Here is a 21,622-nt window from a genome sequence, read left to right as displayed (position 1 = left end):
AATTCGCCTTTGGAAATTTTGAGACACTTAAACAATTAATTCATCTTTTAAAGCAGCAAACAGGTGCGAGAATGTAATGTGTGCCAGCTCACAGGTAAATCTTCAAATTGTATGCATTTAATAGGTCCACTCCTATAAGGGCACTGCCGTCCATAAAATCATAGATCACAGAATATTACAGCACTGAAGAGGGCCATTCAACCCATTGTGCCTCTACTGGCTCTTTGAAAGAGCTCATGGCCTGGATTTTGCTGTACTAATAATGGTGGAGTTGTCAGCATTCACTATTAGGGTAAGGTAAAACTGACAGCAACTTCTGGCATCTGCACATGTGCAATTAAACATGTAAATCCAAAGGTTTCTGTCAGTGATACTCTGCTGCTCCAAAGGCTGCGCTTTTACAGTTTTCACTGTTGGAATCTGCGTAGAAATCACTGTAATGGCATGAAATTAGGTTCATTAGCCACCAGTCTTTTCCTAAAGATGGATGAAAATATTAGGGCCAGTTCAATCAGATTTTTTAAATGGTGCAATAAGTGATAATTATTGCTGAAAACCTCTCTGACCCTGGAATTATAGGTATGAAGTCTCATTCCCTTGGAAGAAAATTAATGTTGCTGATTTTAAATAAATAAATATTTTGTTCAAAGTTTTTCTGTTTCTCTCTGTTACATCTTTCCCTTAATATCACGTACATGCCCCAAACTTTATTTTTCTTCCTGTTCAGTGATTTAACTATTATTCATATTTCTTGGTTTTTTTTTACTCCCTGTTTTGCAGTCTGCAATTCTCAATGAGAATTCCTCAATCTGATTGGTTGATTGGTTGAAGAGCTTCCTTGTCGGTTACTCTGCTCGCATTTGCGACACATCCTCTGTGGAGGACATTGCATTAGATCAGACACCCGATTGCTAGAAATCTCCACTAAGGAGCAGAAAATCTTTGGGTAACCGTATGTGTGGTGAACGGCAAAAGCTGTTCCTTCGCCGCTCACAACAAAACCTGGACCATTGAAGTCATCACAGAATGTGTCAGCCATGGCTCAGTTAGTAGCACTCTTGCCTCTAAATCATAAGATTTTGGGTTCAAGTCCCGTTCCAGGGCTTGAGTACAATCAAAGTGCAGTATTGAGGGAGCATTGTGTTGTTTGAGATGCCATCTTTTGGATGAGATATTAAACTGTGGCCCCCATCTGCCTGTTCAGGTGGCTGTAAAAGATGCCATGGGACTATTTTGAAGATGAGTAGTGGAGGTATCCCTGCTGTCCTGGCAAATATTTTATTCCTCGTTAAACATTGAAAAAAATAGATGTCTGGCCATTGTGACATTACTGTTTGTGTGGGAGATTGTTGAGTGCACAACAGTGGTAACACTTCAAAAAGCACTTCATTATCTTAAAGCACCTAGTGGTTATGAAAAGCGCTGTATTAATGCAAGTCTTTTTCTTTTCTTTTAGAAGTTCAATTAACTCTAAACTTCACCAATTTTGTTTAAAAACATCTTTCCTTTACTTCCACTTAAACACTACTTCGAGTCGTTGATCTTTTTATCTTATGAGAAAATGAAGCACACTAATTTATTTCATTGCAGAGAGATGATAAAAGCAGTATTTTCTTGATCCCTTACTTCCATGGATTTCTATAGAGCTTAATGATGAATAAATATCACAACAAATGGTTTTACTGAAATCAAATGGATGGTATAAATAGTAAGCCTGTTTTTGTTCCCTTAACTTCTGCTTGAGGCAGTTTTTAATTAACTATAGTAACTATAGTATTGCGAGCTATCTTCTTTTTTTGATAACATTTGTTGTTTCGCTCTATTAAAAAGAGGCAGCTCTTGGCAGTGATCAAATAAATCCTTAAGTAGCATCAGTATTTCCATTCTCAGGATTTTGAGAAGTAGTATGATTTTGATTTAGAGTAAAAGAGCCATCAGGGTCTCATGATGATCTTATACAATTTCTGACAGGAGACTATGAAGAAAGATGAATAAAGAAATGTAGACAAAACAGCTGGGTACATTTGCTTGCTTTGGATCTATTCCTGTATATATTATTGTGTAAAAGTTAGCTTAATGTGCTACATGGAATGCTGAAGGGAACCTTTTATTTCTCAGGAATTTGAAAATGTTTTTATTAAGAAATCATACATAATATATTTTTACCTGTATTGATCATGTCTACAGGATGGTTCAGTTCTTTACGTTAAAGCCAGAGTCATACCAGCTTACTGTAAAATCTGTTGTTTTGCCAGATGATAATCACAGTTGTACTATGGATGACAATCAAAGGCTTAAGGTTGCTAAGTTTTACCATCTGATTCATACCTGCCAACAATTCATTGTCACAAACATATACGCCAACCATTAACTTCTTAAATAGACAGCATTTTATCCCACGTATTAACTTGTCAGGGGGTAATTTTTAACTCAGCGAGTGTAAAAACTATGGGATTGGGTGGAATGTTGGTTTTACACACGTCCCAATATAACTCTCCATTGACTTCAACGGAGAGTAAAATCAGACAGGGTGGAAAATCAGCATTGTATCTGATCCAGTCAGTTTTCCAATGGGCGGGTGAGATTAAAACTTACTCTTTTACAAGAGAAAATAGCTTTTTAATTGTATCAAAGTTTCGTATCAAATAAACATGTTAGTCAAAAGATATAAATAAGAACAGAAAATGCTGAAATACTCAGCAGGTGTGGCAGTATCTGTGGAAAGAGAAACAAAGTTAACATTTCAGGTTTCTGCAGGACGTTCTGGGGAGGGAAGGTAAGCAGCCAGTGGCCGTGGTACACATTGGTACCAACGACATAGATAAACTAAGGGATGAGGACCTGCAAGCTCAGTACAGGAAGTTAGGAGATAAATTAAAAGCAGGACCTCAAATGTAGTAATCTCAGGATTACTCCCAGTTCCACGTGCTTCTGAGAGCAGGAATAAGAGGATAAGCCAAATGAACACGTGGTTGGAGAGATGGTGTAGCCGGGAGGGATTCAGATTCTTGAGGCACTGGGACCGGTTCTGGGGAAGGTGGGACCTGTACAAACTGGACGGGCTGCACCCAGGCAGAGCTGGAACTAGTGTCCTTGCGGGGGCTTTTGCTAGTTCTGTTGGGGAATATTTAAACTAGTGTGGCAGGGGAATGGGATCCCAGGAGTAGGATCAGATAGGTCAGATTCAGATCAAAAAAATGGAGGTAGACCATTAGCTAGGGATGTTGTGATAGACATGGAGTTACAGGAGAAGCAAAGTTTAAAAAGTGTCCAGCAAGGGAAATTAATGGGGTTAAACTGTTTATACTTCAATGCAAGGAGTATTACAAACAAGGTAGATGAGTTAAGGGCACAGGTAGACACGTGGCAGCAGGATGTCATTGCTATAACGGAGACCTGGCTAAAGGAGGGACAAAACTGGCAGCTTAATATCCCTGGTTATAGAGTCTTCAGACACGATAGAGTAGGAGATAAAAAAGGAGGGGGAATAGCACTAATGGTTAAAGAATCAATTCCAGTTGTGAGAAGGGATGGGAAACTAAATGGGTCAACAAACGAGGCTTTATGGTTTGAGCTTAGAAATAAAAAAGGGGCAGTCACACTACTGGGAGTATACTACAGACCCCCAAATAGTGAAAGGGAGATAGAAGAACAAATATGTAGGCAGATTTCTGCTTGTAAGAACAAGAGGGCAATAATAGTAGGAGACGTCAACTATCCTAATATCAACTGGGATTCAAACAATATAAGGGGCACTGAGGGAGAAAAATTCATGCAGTGTGTCCAGGAAAATTTTTTCAACCAATTAATGACAAACCCAACGAGAGGAGATGCAATTCTAGACCTAGTCTTGGAGATCGAAGAAGGGTAGTTGGGTGAAGTGACAGTTGGCGACCATATCGGGGACAGTGATCACAATTCGCTTAGATTTAGCATTACCATGGAAAAGGGCAGAGATAAGGCAGGAGTAAACGTCTTGAACTGGGAGAAGGCAAATTTTGCAGAAATGAGAAGGGACTTGGCTGAGGTGGACTGGACCGCACTACTGGAAGATAAAACAGTGGAAAACCAGTGGGAAGCACTAAAAAGCGAGACCCTAATTGTACAAAGTAGACATGTCCCCTACAAAAATAAGAGTGGTACTGCCAAATCTATACCCTCCTGGTTGTCTAGAGGAATACAGAGGATGATCAAACAGAAAAATAAAGCGTACGATAGGCACAAAGAACTAAGCACTGCAGATAGCCTAGACGAAGGTAGGAAGTGCAGGGACGAAGTAAAAAAGGAAATAAGGAAATCAAAGAGAGGGCATGAGAAAAGATTAGCAAGTAAAGTTAAAGATAACCCAAAGATGTTTTACCAATACGTTAATGCTAAAAGGTTAGTTAAGGAAAAAGTAGGACCTATCAAAGATGAAGATGGAAACTTGTGTGTAGATGCAGAGGCTGTGGGAAGGGTTTTGAATGAATATTTTGTCTCCGTGTTTACAAAGGAAAGGGAGGATGTAGATATAGTAGTCCAGGAGGAACACTGTGAGATATTGGACGGGATAGTCATAAAGAGAGAGGAAGTACTCGAAGGGTTGAAATCCTTGAAAGTTGATAAGTCACCAGGGCCAGATGGATTGTTTCCAAGGCTGCTGAAGGAAGTCAGGGAGGAGATAACAGATGCTCTGAGGATGATTTTCCAATCTTCACTAGATACAGGGGAGGCACCGGAGAACTGGAGAAATGCAAACGCAGTTCCATTGTTTAAAAAGGGATCAAAGGAAATGCCAAACAATTATAGGCCAGTTAGTCTTACATCGGTGGTGAGCAAATTAGTAGAATCAACCCTGAGAGATAGGATTAACTGTCATGTGGAAAGGCATGGACTAGTCAGGGATGGTCAGCATGGATTTGTTAAAGGAAGGTCTTGCCTCACAAATTTGATTGAATTCTTTGAGGAAGTGACAAGAAGGGTTGGTGAAGGTAGTGCAGTGGACGTTGTGTACATGGATTTTAGCAAGGCATTTGACAAGGTCCCACATGGCAGATTGGTCAGAAAAGTAAAAGCCCATGGGATTCAGGGTAATGTGGCAAGCTGGATAAAAGGTTGGCTTTGTAACAGGAAACAAAGGGTAATGGTCGATGGATGCCCTTGCGAATGGAAAGTTGTCTCAAGTAGTGTTCCACAGGGCTCAGTGTTGGGACCCTTGCTGTTTGTGTTATATATTAACAATTTGGACATGAACGTGGGAGACACGATTGGGAAATTTGCAGATGACAGAAAGATTGGCCGAGTAGTGGATAGTGTAGAGGATAGCCATAACTTCCAAACCAATATAGATGGGCTGGTGGAGTGGGTGGTAAAGTGACAGATGGATTTTAACATAGAGAAGTGTGAGATCATACATTTAGCGGGGTCAAACAGTTACAGGGATTACACAGTAAATGGGAATATACTAAGAGGGGTAGATGAAGTGAGAGATCTTGGCGTACAAGTACACAGGTCCCTGAAGGCAGCAGTTCAAGTAGACAAGGTTGTAAAGAAGGCATATGGAATGCTCTCCTTCACTGGCAGAGGTATAGAATATAAAAGTAAGGATATACTGTTGGAATTGTATAAAACACTGGTGAGGCCACAACTGGAGTATTGTGTGCAGTTCTGGTCACCACATTACAGGAAGGGCATAATAGCTCTGGAGAGAGTGCAGAGGAGGTTTACAAGAATGTTGCCAGGGTTAGAAAAGTGTAGCTACGAGGAGAGATTGGATAGGTTGGGGTTATTTTCCTTAGAACAAAGAAGGCTGAGAGGTGACTTGATTGAGGTGTACAAAATTATGAGGGGAATAGATAGAGTGGACAGGATAAAATTGTTTCCATTGGTGGAGAGTTCTAGAACCAGGGAACATAGATTCAAGATAAGTGGCAGAAGGTGTAGGGGGGACATGAGAAAGAACTTTTTTACGCAGAGGGTAGTGGGTGTCTGGAATTCGCTGCCCAAGTTGGTGGTAGAGGCAGAAACTGTAAACTCTTTTAAAAAGTACCTGGATCTGCACCTTAAGTGCTGTAAGCTGCAGTGTATGGACCGGGTGCGGGAAGGTGGGATTAGAAAGGGCACCTGGGTGTCCTCGGGCTGACATGGACAAGATGGGCCAAATGGCCTCCTTCTGTGCTGTAACTTTTCTATGGTTCTATGGCTTATGACCTGTTATCATTTACTTGAAGGTCTCAGCCTCTCCCAGAAGCCTGGTCTTGGACTTCTATAATTTTGTCCAGAGCTGTGAATATGTCAGTTGATTTTGAATTGTGCAGCCTGAGCACCTTCAATGTGGCTAATTGCCTAGGATACATCAGTGCCATTCAATTAGCTATACATGAGATACTTTAAGTTAACTTATAGTACTTTATACTCAGTAATTCTTCATATAATTTTGAAAAATAAGAGGACAGATTTTAAAAGTAAGTAAATTTTATATTGCATGTTTTATAAAAAGAAATGGAGAGGATTTCTGTGTGTAAGAATAGAAAAATAACTTCTCAACACAACTGTTATAGCCGTTGTATTCCATAAACTTCAGAAAAAGCATTAAAATAATGGTAGAAAGAACAAGACCATATGTAAATGTTAGTTCAATTTTCAAAAACACCAGTTGAATTTTGAAGCCAGTTAACTGACTCCTTACACCTGTGACACAGAGGTTTTACACATTTGCCTTATGTAATCAGATTTATCATAAAAATGGGCACCTAGACCCATCTTTGATTTTCAAATTGCTGTCTGCAAAAGGTCCATATTCATTAAAGTATACCTTAATTAATTAGCAAAAAATATAAATTGCCGTAAATACACAGCAGATCAGGTAGCATCTGTGGCAAGAGAAACAAAGTTAACATGTCAGATCAATGACCCCTCTTCAGAATTATTTCAATTAAGTATTCTAGTTTATTAGTCGACAAGAGCAATATAATCTTACAATACTTGCTCTAGTTGGTCTTTTCGAAGAGATAGGAAATTTTGGATATTCTTCAGGTTATTTTTGGGGATTGTGGGTCTACATACCTTTTTGTACAATCAGTGTTGTTTAACGGGTGCATAAACTTAACTTGAAATCTGAGGAATGTTGAACCATTTCCTGTCATTTGCATGGTTGAGAGACTGAACCTTAGCTTAAAAGACTGAATTATGATGAATGATTGGAGAAACTTGAGCATTTTAACTTTGACAGGCAGTGGCTGAGAAGTAAACTTACAGAAGAATAATAGATGGTTAAAAAGATAGATAAATGTAGAATGGGATCATGACTTCAACCTAACCATAAACAGCTGGACAAGTTGGCAAAGGCTCAAAGTAGTAAATGAAAATATAGAACAAATGTCAGGAAATTCTTCATCACACAAAGCTTAATCAACACATGGTATGTAGTTCTGGGCATTGCAGTAGAGATTAAAAACCCTTGGGATTATTTGAGACAGTTGGATGCTGTGATAGGGAGAACCTGTTGTCACAATTCAGAGGTTTTAGAAGATAGTTATGTATTGGATTATGGTTTTGATTTAGGGTAAAATGGAGGAAGGAAAGGGGCCATGTGATCTCTTCTGAATTCTGCTGACAGTAGACCTGGGTGGCTTGATTGTTAAGAATTAAAGAAGGACCTAGATTGTTAACTGGGAAGATGTAAGAAGTTCACACTTGTGAGCAATGGAAGAAGCATCTGTGCTGACAATGAATAGCTTGTTAGCCTTCAAGTCCCAGGGAGGTGTTGACAATGTCAGGCTGAAAACAGTTATACTTTAAACTGGCTACTTGGTTCCAAGATAGAATACAGTTATAGTCTAAAGGAAAGCTAATCAGCATTTCTACCTGGATACAAGGCCCATGCGATTCATGTTGGCATTGAGATGGGTTTTGAGAGGAGAAGGGTCAGTAGCCAACTATTTGTGGGATCATTTACAGACTTTCCTAATATACCCCTGAAATTCTCAGGCAAGGCAGTCTGCCAGGATATGAGAGAGAGAGTGTGTGAGAGAGAGAGAGCAAATAGAGATGGTAAGTCTTTATGGTTCACCATGAAGGGATACAGATGTGAGATTACACTTGGGTTGAAAAGCCCCAAATTTGTGAGGATCTAAAATGAGACTGGAAGATTTGCCAAGCTTGAGCGAGAGGGAGAGAACCTCCAAGTTCTGTGGTTAAAAGTTACCAGGTTGGGCAAGGAAAAGAACTGAAGTTAACCCATTAATTACTTTGGATTGATTGTGGGAGAAATGATTGTCTACTTAAGGGACAGTGTAAAGTATAACTGTGAAGTGGAATTTTTGGTTGTGTTAAATATAAAAGGGGAATGTTCTGTTCTGTAGTTTAAACTATAAGTTGCCTATAAATATAGTGTTTGGTCATATTGCTTTTGATTTGTTACAGTGAAAATCTTAAAATGTGAAATATTGTCATGTTATCCTTTCAGCTATTCACTTGAGGTTTGAATTTCTTTTTAAAACTTATCGGACTCTACAAGGATTGTAACGCTAAGTTCTTTCTTTTAATTTATTCATTCACGGGATGTGGGCACCATTGGCTAGGCCAGCAATTATTGCCGATCCCTAATTGCCATTGAGAAGGCGTTAGTGAGCCCCCTTCTTGAACCGCTGTGGTCCTTGTGATATAGGTACACCCACAATGCTGTTAGGAAGGGAGTTCAGGATTTTGACCCTGCGACAATGAAGGAACGGCAATATAGAACAGTGTTATAGTTCCAAGTCAAGATGTTGTGTGGTTTGGATGGGAACTTGCAGGTAGTGATGTTCCCATGCACCTGCTACCCTTGTCCTTCTAGGTGGTAGAGGTCGTGGGTTTGGAAGGTGCTGCCAAAGAAGCTTTGGTGAGTTTCTGCAATGCATCTTGCAGATGGCACATACTGCTGCCACTGTGCGTCGGTGGTGGAGGGAGTGAATGTTGAAGGTGGTGGATGGGGTGCCAACTGCTTTCTCCTGGATGATGTTGAGCTTCTTGACTGTTTTTGGAGATGCACTGATCTGAGCAAGTGGAGAGTATCCCATCACATTTCTGGCTTGTGCCTTGTAGGTGGTCAACAAGCTTAGGAGAGTCAGGAGATGAGTTTCTCACTGCAGAATTCCTAGCCTTTCACCTGCTCTTGTAGCCTCAGTATTTATATGGTCGGTCCAGTTTAGTTTCTAGTCAATGGTGGCCCCCAGGATGTTGCTATTGGGGTTTAAGCAGTGGATATACCACTGAATGTCAAGGCGAGATGGTTAGATTCTCTCTTGTTGGAGATGGTCTTTGCCTGGCACTTGTGTGGCGTGAATGTTATTTGCCACTTATCAATATTTGTTCCACGGCATGGACGCATCTCAGCCAGGCTGACCCATCGCCATTCCGGACTATCTCCGTGGTGCTCTTCGCCCTTTTCATCTGCAATAACAGGAATTTATGCTAGCCTGATATATAGTGCATGAAGGGATATTGCTCTTCACTGCATCTGTGCATCGCATGTCATTCACATGTGGCCTGTATGCACCTATATGAGCTGCATACACCTCAGTGCTGAAGCTGAGGTATATACCATGTCTCAACCTTAGCTATAGCATGCAGATATAACTCTTGGAATTCTGTGTAGGTGAACCAAGCTACTCACCTTGCCAGAATCTTTTCCTGTACTGAATCAATGAGCTCTGATGATCTCCTGTTGCACTCACCGCAGCCGTTATTTGAATCCAGGTCACATTGTTTGCTGCAGGAGCATTAAGATGGCTAGTTAGGCAGAGAATTTGTCTCTTCTGGACCACTTCCACCAAAATGTGAAGGTTCTGGTCAGAAAAGTGTGAGGCAGCTGAACCCATCCCTTCCCCCATGAATCCTCTGTGTGACATTGTATGAAGAAAAATGTAAGGCAAAAAGGGTCATGAGCCAGTCAGATTACAGTATTGTGTGCTTACATGCATTAACCATTTTCACCTTATCATCAATGATTACTGATAAGGTGTGGTGGCTAAACAAGCTCTGTGCAAATGCTTGGTGCAATGTATGTTGCAGCTGTGAATCCAAGGTAACATGTTGTGCTCCACGACCACTGACAGCTCAACTGGTTTCCTTCCCCTTAGTTACATTGTAATGTGGTGATAGTGTGCAGCTGTGAGGAACCTGGTCAAGAGTCAGCAGTGTGGCACACCTTGATAGATGGGTGGCAAGCGGACAAGTGGGTGGGACAATGAGCATGGCAATGTTCATCATTTATCCATCACTGAGTTTTGACAGCTAACTACATGACAGCATAATATCTGTACCAGATAATAGGGGCAAGACAATGGCTGTGTCTTGAAAATCCAGTCCATACTTTCAGTGGTTCGGCAGAGTACACTTTGATTAGGCAGCAACAATGACAATTCTCCCACAGAGAAAGCTCATTATGGGCCATCCGTTCTAGGGTCAGCTAACAGTTGGACAAAACATTAACAGCTTGGACACTCACCTGACAAGGCAATGATGTCTCCAGGGACTTTGCCATTGACAACTTACCTCTCAAATGGGTCTTTCAGAAGGTCCACGTTTTGTCTGTGCTTGAGTTGCCCGACTCATGCCAGGCCCGTTTCTGATCCCTTGCTACTTCCAGGGTCATCTCTCCCGACTCCTATTCTAGCCCGCCCCACCAAACCAAAAATCGGAAGTTTGGGCAGACATTGTCAGAGGTCAGGTTCACGGAGTTGAGAATTCTTCCGTTTCTGTGCACCCGACCTGTCGTCAAAAGTCTACGCCACTGTGAAGACCTTAGCTGCTTGTCTGTTGAAGAGAATCGGTTGAGATCTTTGAATATTTAGAATACGTAACCTTCATTAAGAATTTTTGCTGTGAGTTGTGGAATCACTTTGCTAAATAATACAATTAATTTTAGACTCTCATTCTTAGTGCTGAAATTGCAATTTATTTGTCAAACAAATTTTTTTTAAAAATGACTCCTTATCCAGACAGTTATACTTAAACCATAGGGGCCATCAATCAGAGGGGACAGTAACAACATGAATATTAAATTGGCTGAGTGGCAGGAAATAGGGAGTAGTGGTGAACAGTTGTTGTTTGGACTGGAGAAAGGTTTATAGCTGAATTCTCCAGGGGTCCGTGTTAGGACTCCCTGCTCTTCATGATATATTATAATGACTTAGACTTTGGTGTCTGTCTCTCTTCAGGTATCATGCCCTGAAAGGGCATTGGCAACCATGGACTTCTGTGACTGGTCATGGTTATGCTTGGCAAGATACTGCAGTGGTTTGCTGTTGCCGTCTGCAAGACTTTGGTGTACAGGGCACAATTTCAAAATTTGCAGATGACACAAAACTTGGAAGTATTGTAAACTGGGAGGAGAGTGTAAAATTGCAAAGTGACATAGGTTGATGGAATGGGTGGACATGTGGCAGATGAAATTTAATGTGGTAAAGTGTGAAATAATTCATTTTGGTAGGAAGGATGTGGAGAGACCATATAGAATAAAGGGTACACTCCTAAAAGAGTACAGAACCAGAGGGACCTAGGGATATCACAGAATCACAGTGTAGAAGAGGCCCTTCGGCCCATCGAGTCTGCACCGACACGTGAGAAACGCCTGACCTACCTACCTAATCCCATTTACCAGCACTTGGCCCATAGCCTTGAATGTTATGATGTGCCAAGTGCTTATCCAGGTACTTTTTAAAGGATGTGAGGTAACCCGCCTCCACCACCCTCCCAGGCAGTATGTTCCAGACCGTCATCACCCTCTGGGTAAAAAAGTTTTTCCTCACATCCCCCTAAACCTCCTGCCCCTCACCTTGAACTATATGTGCACTAATCATTGAAGGTGACAGAACGGGCTAAAAGTGTGGATCATAATGCATAAGGCATCCTGGGCTTTATTAATAGGGGCAGAGAGTACAAAAGCAAGAAGTTATGATAAATTGGTATAAAACACTGGTTCGGCCTCAACTGAAGCATTGTGTACTGTGTCCAGTTCTGGACACCACTTTTTTAGGAAAGATGTGAAGGCATTTCAGAGGATGCAGAAAAGATTCATGAGAATAGTTCCAGGTGTCAAGACTCACTGGGGATAGTGTGCTGTAATATCAAGCCCCACTGTTCCCCAAGCTGCAACAAAGGTGAAAAAGTTTGATCAAACCACCAGATTGCCCCAATTCTACCTAACTGTTTAATTTAGGTTAACAGAATATAAGCACCAGGTTTGTAAACTTAATAAGTAAATAACTGTTCATTGAGCAAACTGTCATTAACTAGTGGCGAAAGAAATAAATGTGAACTGCTAATTTCTAACTCTATAACCTAAACTCTACTCCTTCTTAAATCCCTATACACACATATACAAGACACATAAGACACACAAAAACATGGATTTTAAGGGTGGGATGAAAAAGTTCAATAGCACCAATTTCAGAGTATAGGATTCAATAGGTTGATTTTGATCGATGTCTTCCAAATCCCTTTCAGTTCTTGTTGCTGATATGAGATGGTCTTCCAGCACTTTCAGTATTTAGTTCACTGGTTGAGCACTTGCTTTTCAATGTCTCTAACAGTGATTTTCCTCCTTTGCCTCTTGACAGGGGTTTTGAGAGAGAGCAGGTTATAGAGATATGAGGAGAAAAAGCCAGCTGGCTTATTATTGTGGAATTACTGGAATCTACCGCACACAGGAGAAAGAGGTTTTAGGTCTTGTTCCTTGCAGGCTAGGAGCTATTCTGCTGCACTGCTCTCACACAAAACCTGGTCAGGAGCCAATTAAAATATTGTTGCCAGGCAACTCCCCTAGTCCAGGACTCCTTTCTGGCACCACCCTGTCTTTCCTGGCACACTCTGTTCCATGACTGCAACATTATATATAACTCTTATCCTGTTCTAGCAGACATGTCTTTCAAACTGCAGCTATTGTAATTTTAATCCACAGTCCAACAGAAAATAAAAAGATATGTTCCTCACACCAGATATGAGGAATTTCAGTTACCTAGATAGGGTGAAGAAGCTGGGACTGTTATCCTTAGAGATGAGCAGGTTGAGACGAGATTTGATAGAGGTATTCAAAATCATGAGGGGTCTGGACAGAGTAGATAGAGAAAGCTGTTCCCATTGGTGGAAGGATTGAGAACCCAGAGGACACAGATTTAAGGTAGTTGACAAAAGAAGCACTGGCAGCGAATGGTTAGGATCTAGAATGCAAGCTGCCTAGGAATGTGGTGGCAGCAGGATCAATCGTGGCACTCACAAGGAAATTGAATCATTATCTGAAAGGAAAAAATTGCAGGGTTAAGGGGAAAAGGCAGGGGAGTGACAGGTGAATTGGTCTTGCAGAGAGTCGTCATGGACACGGCAGGCCAAGTGGCCTCCTTCTGTGCTGCAACCATTCTATGATTCCATGGTCAGTTCCTTTCTCAATTTACTTGTGTTTTCCTAGTCTCCAGTTTCCAGGTTAGTGCTTCATTGGAGCATTAATTCATCATCTCTACCTCAGATTTGTTTGTTGTGAATTTCTCAACATATTTTCCACTTATTCTTTATATGTTGTTCATTGTTGTCCTTAATTCAATGATTTACATGGTTCGAGCATGTCAGCATGTTGGTCATCCTTTTGAATTGTGTTACGTTGGGAATGTTTCAGCCGTGTGAAGATGTGGAATGTAAGTCTGAAAGGTGTACCATACTTCAGGTAAGAAATTAATTTGTAAAATTAAATACACAAAAAAATGAACAGTCTATCCTGCTGCAAATTACGATAAGATGCTTGCATATTTCTCAAATGCAAAAGATAGAATAAAGTTTGAGGCAATTTAATAAATGTAAAAGAGACTACTGTTCTAAATTTTGTAATGTTTTTTATAGAATAATTTAATACCTAATGCATAAGGACAACATTTACTTTTTGCGTGCATATTATAAGGTGGGAAAATCACAGATCTTGATCTTAAATGTTTTAAAACTCTTGACTTTTTTTCAACCATCAGGCATTTGATGACTTTATTTTTGCATTCTTTGCTGTGGAAATGGTCACAAAGATGGTGGCTCTTGGAATATTTGGGCAGAAGTGTTACCTGGGAGATACATGGAATCGCCTGGATTTCTTCATTGTAATGGCAGGGTTAGTAGTTTTTTCTTTTAAAAAAATCAATGTTAGATATGTTCGTGGAAACTTGACAGAAAGAGGCCTCAAATGGACCTGCTTGCAGAGGCCTTTAAAAGCTGCAAAGATTTTTAATGTAAGTCAGTGAAGCCTCTTACATTGTAATTTTATTTTTATTTAGCATTTAGACTTTCTTGAGCATATGTAATATGTCCTTTTTGACCTAAGTTCTGTTTATCGGAACAGAGGGTTTGCCAATATGGCTCCTTTCAGCTGTTATGTTCAAAGAAGGTGAAGGAGTCTGTGGAAGATTGCCAGGCACTTCAGGCTGCTCAAGAGTTGCTGAATGCCCCCCTGCTCAGATCCTCCTTATGATATCTGGAAAAATAGGTCACATTCATAATTTGGTAGATGTTGTTGCAGGCTCCTGTTCCCAAAACACCTGTGCCACAGAAGACACTGGTTGCACCACAATTCGATATGTATACTTGACTAATCTCTATGGTGGAAGATTCTTCAGAAGAACTGCTATCATTCATGCCATGCTTTGTGTGATGCTGCATAAAAGAAGGCAGAGTGATCAGGACCCAACATTGTCTGTTTGGTTTTAGTTGCCAAGATATCAACAACCATATCTGTGTCCCCTTGCAAACTTATCTAAGAATGATCATGGTGTCCTAGTTTTTCAGTGTCTGGATCAACAAGAGAGACAAATGCTGAGCTGTGTGATCTGTTGCAAGGATCCTTCCAGCAACCATGCAGCATGGATCAATGTGCAGGGACACGGAAGGCCAATCCTGGTCTCAAACTTGTCAGCACTTTCTGTAGACATGCAGTACTGACCTGCCAGAGTGGCACAGAGGAAAATCATCTCTGCAAGCATCTCATGCAGCACCACCTCAATTTAAATATCCATTAAAATGCGGGAGGGTAGGGGTGTGTGGGTGCTGGGCTGCACTGTCACTTGTCTGCAGACTTGTCCCTGCACTTTGGGATCCTTTATCCTTCATCCTGGCCTTCTACTAAATCCTGCTGGTCCATGTTTTGGCAAAACACATCACCCTATACCCGTCAAAGTTTGCATCTGAATTTATGAATAATTATGAAAATAAGTTTCAAAAATTAAATGCTATTGGTACTTAAGATTTAACATGGGTGTGTGTTAAAACAATGCAAACCGAACTGGGAATTGATTTATACCTGGAGATGAAAATTGGTCCTATCTTTTATAAACCATAATACTATTTTTTATAAATCTATAAGGTCACTTCTCCCAAAGGTTAGCATTCTGTTTGCTTAGATAGATTGAGTGACAAATTGATTAAATTGTCCAAATCTCTTTTAACTTCTCGTTAAACCATTTCAATGCTATCCACGGATTATTCAGAGGTATCTGTTCGCCAATTTCTTACCTCTTCTCCAATTTTACTTTGAATCCAGTTAACTTGAATTTAATCTATTTTTGCGGGAGTTGGGTCAAAAATTGGGGTAGTCCACTTGGAATATCACTTCGAAAAAGACAAGGTTAGCCTTTGTGATGGTGCAAGTTGTTTCAATTTCTGGCCACCAATGTGATATGATTTAAGAGTATTTTAATAAGGTATTCCGGTTACAGTGGTCTTGCCTCGTTTACCATAACATCCCATGTAAACCAGAAATTTCAGCCCTGCAGTTGCATTTTCTCCCTGCAGAAACCTTGACCTTCTTACAACTTTCACAATTACAGATCACCGGTTTCCATTGCTCTGTTTTGTTCTCCATATCCATGCCAAGCATCAGCTTTTCAACTTGTCATCTTGTCAGCATTTCACAAGAAAATGTTGCTCTTCTCACTGTGATTAGTTCATATTGACAACTTCTAATCAGGTCACTGTTAGGTACAACTGGAAACTGCTGGAACAAATTGGAACACGTTCAGAGGTTAGCCAAAAGCTGATAAAATCATTTTTTTTCTCCCACAGCTGATTTCATACAAACTTCCCATGCAATCGCAGAAGGTGCAATACCTGCCCCTTTACCTCCTCACCATCCAAGGGCCTAAACACTCCTTTCAGGTGAAGCAGCGCTCCACTTGCACCTCCTTCAACTTGGTCTTCTGCATTCGAAACTCCCAATGTAGCCTCCTCTACACTGGGGAGACCAAACGCAGACTGGGTGGCCGCTTTGTGGAACATTTTCGGTGTGTCTGCAAACATGACCCAGACCTTCCTGTTGCTTGCTATTTCAACACACCATCCTGCTCTCACTCCCACTATCCTTCCTTGGCCTACTGCAATGTTCCAGTGAAGTCCAACGCAAACTGGAGGAACAGCACCTCATCTTCCAATTAGGCACTTTACAGCCTTCCGGACTTAACATTGAGCTCAACAACTTCAGACCATGAACTTTCTCCTCTATTGACAGCCTCTTTTATCCTTTTTTTCAAAATTCAATTTTGTTTTTTATCCACTTTATTTTTATTCATTTTTATTTTAATTCATTTATTCATTGTTTTACCCCCCTTTTTAATCCCCTCCTTATTCCATTTTCCATCCCTTTTTCCCCCCACCATTGCCCCCTCCCCCCCACCCCACCCCCACAAGGGCCATCTGTTACTTGTTCATGTTGTTCTTTTCAGAGTGCTTGCCCTTGTCCTGCTATTATCACATTCTGCTTTCTTACCTTAATGCCACTATCGGCACCTTTTTTAGCCCTTACCACTACCATTAACACTTCCTTTGCCCTTTTGTTCATGACATCTTTGTCAATTTCTCCTTTGCCCCCAGGTCTGGCAGCATCGGTGGAGAAGAAAAGAGTTGACATTTCGAGTCCTCATGACCGTTCCGCAGAACTGCGGAAGGGTCATGAGGACTCGAAACGTCAACTCTTTTCTTTTCCGCCGATGCTGCCAGACCTGCTGAGTTTTTCCAGGTAATTCTATTTTTGTTTTGGATTTCCAGCATCCGCAGTAGTTTTTTGTTTTTATCTCCTTTGCCCCCACCTATTGCTGGCCTTCTATCCAGCTTCACCTGCTCCACCCCCACCCCCCCCCCACCCCACCTTAAACAGTAGAAATTTCGGCACATTCCTACTTCTCTGTAGCTCTGAAAAGAGTCATACGGACTTGAATCGTTAACTCTGTTTCTCTCTCCACAGATGCTGTCAGACCTGCTGAGTTTTCCCAACATTTTCTGTTTTGTTTCATACAAACTTGAGACAGTCAAGTGTTAAGATAGGCTGAGAATTTTTGAGAATTGAAGTCACAGGACACTTTTGTTTCACACTTGTCCCCAAACAGATTATATGGAATGAACTCCTTAAATTAAGCTTTTTAAAACTTAATTTCCTCAGAGGAACATTCTGGGCAATGCCTGGCTACTGTAGGGATTTTTTTCTTTAACACTTGTTGCAGACATAGGAACATAAGACCTTAGGAAATGGGAGCTGGAGTGGGCCATTTGGCCCCTTGAGCCTGCATTCACCTCAGTGGCATTTTCCCGCACCATCCCCATTTCCCTTGATGTCTTTGATCTCTGTCTTGAACATACTTAATGACTTATCCTCCACAGCCTTCTGCAATAGAGAATTCCAAAGATTTACCAACCTCCGAGTGAAGAAATTCTTCTTTATTTCAGTCCTAAATGGCCTACCCCTTATTCTGAGACTGTTTCCCCTGGTTCTAGACTCACCAGCCAGGATAAACATCCTTCCTGCGAGTACCTTGTCAACCCCTGTAAGATTTTTGTATGTTTCAATGAGATTACCTCTCATGCTTCTAAACTCTCGAGAATACCGGCCCAGCCTCCTCAATCTTTCTTCATAGGACAATACCGCCATCCTAGGGATCAGTTTGGCGAAACTACGTTGTTACTGCACCAGTGGAATTTCCAGAGTCCGGAAGTATAATTTTTCTGTGGGGAAACTCAAGAAAGAGCCCAAACCCCATGTAATAAAGTGATTAACATCCTTGCTTGTAAATGAGGGTTTGCATTAATAATCAGTAAGAGTATAGAAGCCACCCCAAAACGGGCACAAATGGGCAGATGCCCCTTAAAGCACAATGTTCAGCTCTTATTCCTGGAAGATACACTTTCTGGACTTATCTTTGTCTTTTAAATGGCATAACGAATTTTACTTCTGGTAGAAAGTTCAAAAAGGAAACATGGGCTAAAAATTACTGTTGGCAATAGGAGCAGACAAACAATGAACATTTTTGTTTGACATTCCTCTGTCTGCCATTTCAATGGGAGGACATTAGCCCATTTATTTTGTTGTTAAACTATTTTTATTTTCATACTAGAAATGTCTCTTAACTCTTCTAGGATAAACTGTTTTTGGTTTGAAAGGCAACATTGCAGTGGACTCCAAAAATATATAAGTAGAAAATAAACCTTTTTTCTTTATTATTACAATCCCTTTAGTAATTTCTAAATTCAGCATATATTGCAAATTGTACTTTTGTGTTTTAGGACTTTTGCCCTACAATAATATTGGGCATACTTGGTGTTTACCATTGATCGGAAACTGGACCAGCCATCTAAATGCTGTGGCAACGAGAGCAGGTCAGAGGCTGGGAACTCTGTGGCCAGTTCTCCTGACTCATCTCCTGACTGCTCAATGCCTGTCCACCATCTGCAAGGCACAAGCCAGGAGTATGATGGAATACTGTCCACTTGCCTGGATGAATGCGGCTCCAACAATACTCAAGAAGCTCAAGACCATCTAGGACAAAGCAGCCTGCTTGATTGGCACCCCTTCTGTCAACCCAAACATTCCCTCCAGCACTGATGCACAGTGGCAGCAGTATGTACTATATACAAGATGCACTGCAGCAACTTTCAACAGCACCTTCCAAACCTGCAACCTCTACCACCTAGAAGATGGGAACACCGCGACCTGCAAGTTCCCCTCATGGTCCTGACTTGGAACTATATCATCGTTCCTTCACTGTCACTGGATCAAAATCCCTTAATCCTAAAAGCACATTAGGCAATGAATGCTGGCCTTGCCAGCGATGCCCACATCACATAAAAGAAAATAAATACTTACAGCTTAAGTTATCATCTGTCCATGCCACAGCCCATTTCAGTGTAAACCCCCAACTTTGCATGTCACAAAGCCTATTATCAACATTCTTTCTGAACTGCCAACTTTTTCAGGACTATTAGCTTTTGAAGATTGCACAAAGTTTCTATGTTCATATGTATGTCTGTAAGCTACTCCAGCAGACAATACTATCAAAAACCACTCAAGTTAGTCTCTTATTACAAATTAACCAACTGGATTTATCTACAGAGATTAAACAAAGAGGTCAATACAACAAGGATAGCACTAGCGAGCTAGGATCTTTTAAATGTACACTGCTGCAGACAACAGTGAATGTAATAAAAGCCATTATCAGCAGTCTGTAAAATGCTTGACTATTCACTTTTCAGTTCTGTTTTTCTCAGGATCATGCTGGCTCCCACACTTAGGTGGCTCAATTTTTCTCTCCTTTCTTTGTTTTAACTGTCATGGATCACAATGACCTATTTACCTGTATTTCACACCTGCCATAGAAACTGACTGATTTTTATTGCATTGAAAAGCGAATTTGTCATTAGTTTAGAAGAAAATCAATTTATTCTTGTTTGTTTACATCAATTGGTATAATTACTAAAATAATTTGAAACTTTTACTGTGCAATGTTTATAAACCATCAGTAACTACTACTTGTTCAAGATGTAGTATTTATATGCTAATCACAAATGCATGTGCCTTGACTATTATATTTGACTTAGGCAAGCAAAGCACTGTCAGGAGCTCAAAGCCAGAAAATTACCCCTGATAATGGATAAGCATCTGTCTTGAGCAGTGTAATGGGCAAGCATACCTTCAGAGGAACATTTTCAAAGAAAAAAATATTATTTTCTCAAAATAGTTCTGAATAACAACATTTAACATGGTTTGAATGATAAATATATATGAATATATATGTATTTTTGATCCTAGGATGCTGGAATATTCACTGGATGGCCACAATGCAAGTCTCTCAGCAATCCGAACTGTCCGGGTTCTCAGGCCATTAAGAGCCATTAATAGAGTTCCTAGTAAGTCTATGATTTCCTTTTATTTTCAGAATTGATGTATATTATTTCTGACTTCTGTATTGACTTTAGCACTGCTGATAGTAAGTGATTCTCCCTTGACTTTTACAAGGTTTTGTTCATGTATAGCTTGGAAGTCACTGCTAAGTTTCAAGACTGGATTTTCTTCTGCTCATTGAAGAAAGGAAATATTTTGGGCATGAAATCTTTTGAGCCTTCAATCCTGCTGTAAATGACAGAATTCAGCCATTGTTGACTCAGTTCAAACCCCACCAAAGTTTATTTTTTATTAATTGGTGGGATGTTGGTATCATGAGCATTTATTGCCCATCCATAATATCTTTGAGAAGGTGGTGGTGAGCCACCTTCATGAACCACTGCAGTCCTTTTGGATTTGGTACAACCACAGTGCTGTCAGTTATACAGATCTAGGATTTTCACCTAGTGATGATGAAGGAACAACATAGAAGAAGCCTTAAGGAGTTGCTGCCGTGCATCTCGTAGATGTTGTGCAGTACAGCCATGGTGCGTGGTGGTGGAGGGAGGAATGTTTAAGGTGGTGGATGGGGTGTTGAAATGGGCCGTTTTGTCCCAGATGGTGTTTTTGGAGCTGCATTCATCCAAGCAAGTGGAGGTTGTTCCATTACACTCTTGACTTGTGCTTTGTAGATGGTGGAAAGGATTTTGGGATTCAAAAGCTGAGTTACTCGCCACAGAGTTTCCAGTCTCTGACCTGCTCTTGTAGCCACAGCATTTATGTGGCTGGTTCAGTTAAGTTTCTAGTCAATGGTGACACCCGTCCCCGCGCCACACCACCCGCTCCCCCAACCCGGCTCCCCAGCTGTTGATACTGGGAGATTCAACAATGGTAATCCTGTTTAAAGTCAAGGGGAGATGGCTTATTCTTTTTTGTTGGAGGTGGTCATTGCCTTGCACTTCTGAGGCATTCATGTTACTTGCCACTTCTTAGCCCAAGCCTGAATGTTGCTGCATATGGACATGATGCAGTGTTCAGTTTCATTCAAAGTGAACATCCCCATTTCTCACCTTATGATGGAGGGAAGGTCGTTGATGAAGCAGCTGAAGATGGTGGGGCCTTGGACACTGTAGGACACACAGTTTGCAGAGTTATAGCAGGTCACTTTATCAAGGCTGTATAAAAACCAATGTGAAAGTTCAAGGTCTGCTGTAAACAGGTTTTGTATTAATTTGGAAACCTTCTGGCAGACTTCTGTCAGAACTATGCTGGTGTGTGCTGGAAGGTGTTGTGGCCCTCATCTGCTTTGTAAAAGTTTCAGGATTTTAAAATTTTCTTTACTTAACTAAATAATGTTGATTTTAAAAATAGATTGCACACTAGTACTTAGTTATCTACATGGAGGAACACAGGTAGATTTCACAAATTTCACTATTTTACAGCTGGATTTCAGTCAGTCAGTTATACTTAAGGCTGCAGGCTACAGTTGGA

General features: G+C 40.8%; 1 protein-coding gene across 1 annotated transcript in view; it reads left to right on the top strand.

Moving 5' to 3' along the window:
• cacna1ha (calcium channel, voltage-dependent, T type, alpha 1H subunit a) overlaps nt 1-21,622 on the top strand; it is a 610,320-nt gene that overhangs the window by 276,893 nt on the left and 311,805 nt on the right. Inside the window, exons 3-5 of the mRNA XM_078558934.1 lie at nt 13,567-13,678; nt 13,974-14,107; nt 20,060-20,157. Of these exons, the coding sequence (XP_078415060.1) occupies nt 13,567-13,678; nt 13,974-14,107; nt 20,060-20,157 (344 nt within the window). The remainder of the gene's footprint in view (nt 1-13,566; nt 13,679-13,973; nt 14,108-20,059; nt 20,158-21,622) is intronic.

This window comes from Cetorhinus maximus, chromosome 15, assembly GCF_964194155.1.
Source record: "Cetorhinus maximus chromosome 15, sCetMax3.hap1.1, whole genome shotgun sequence".
Classification (NCBI taxonomy): domain Eukaryota; kingdom Metazoa; phylum Chordata; class Chondrichthyes; order Lamniformes; family Cetorhinidae; genus Cetorhinus; species Cetorhinus maximus.
The sequence above is the reverse complement of the archived record's forward strand: the minus strand, read 5'-3'. Positions and strand labels throughout refer to the sequence as shown.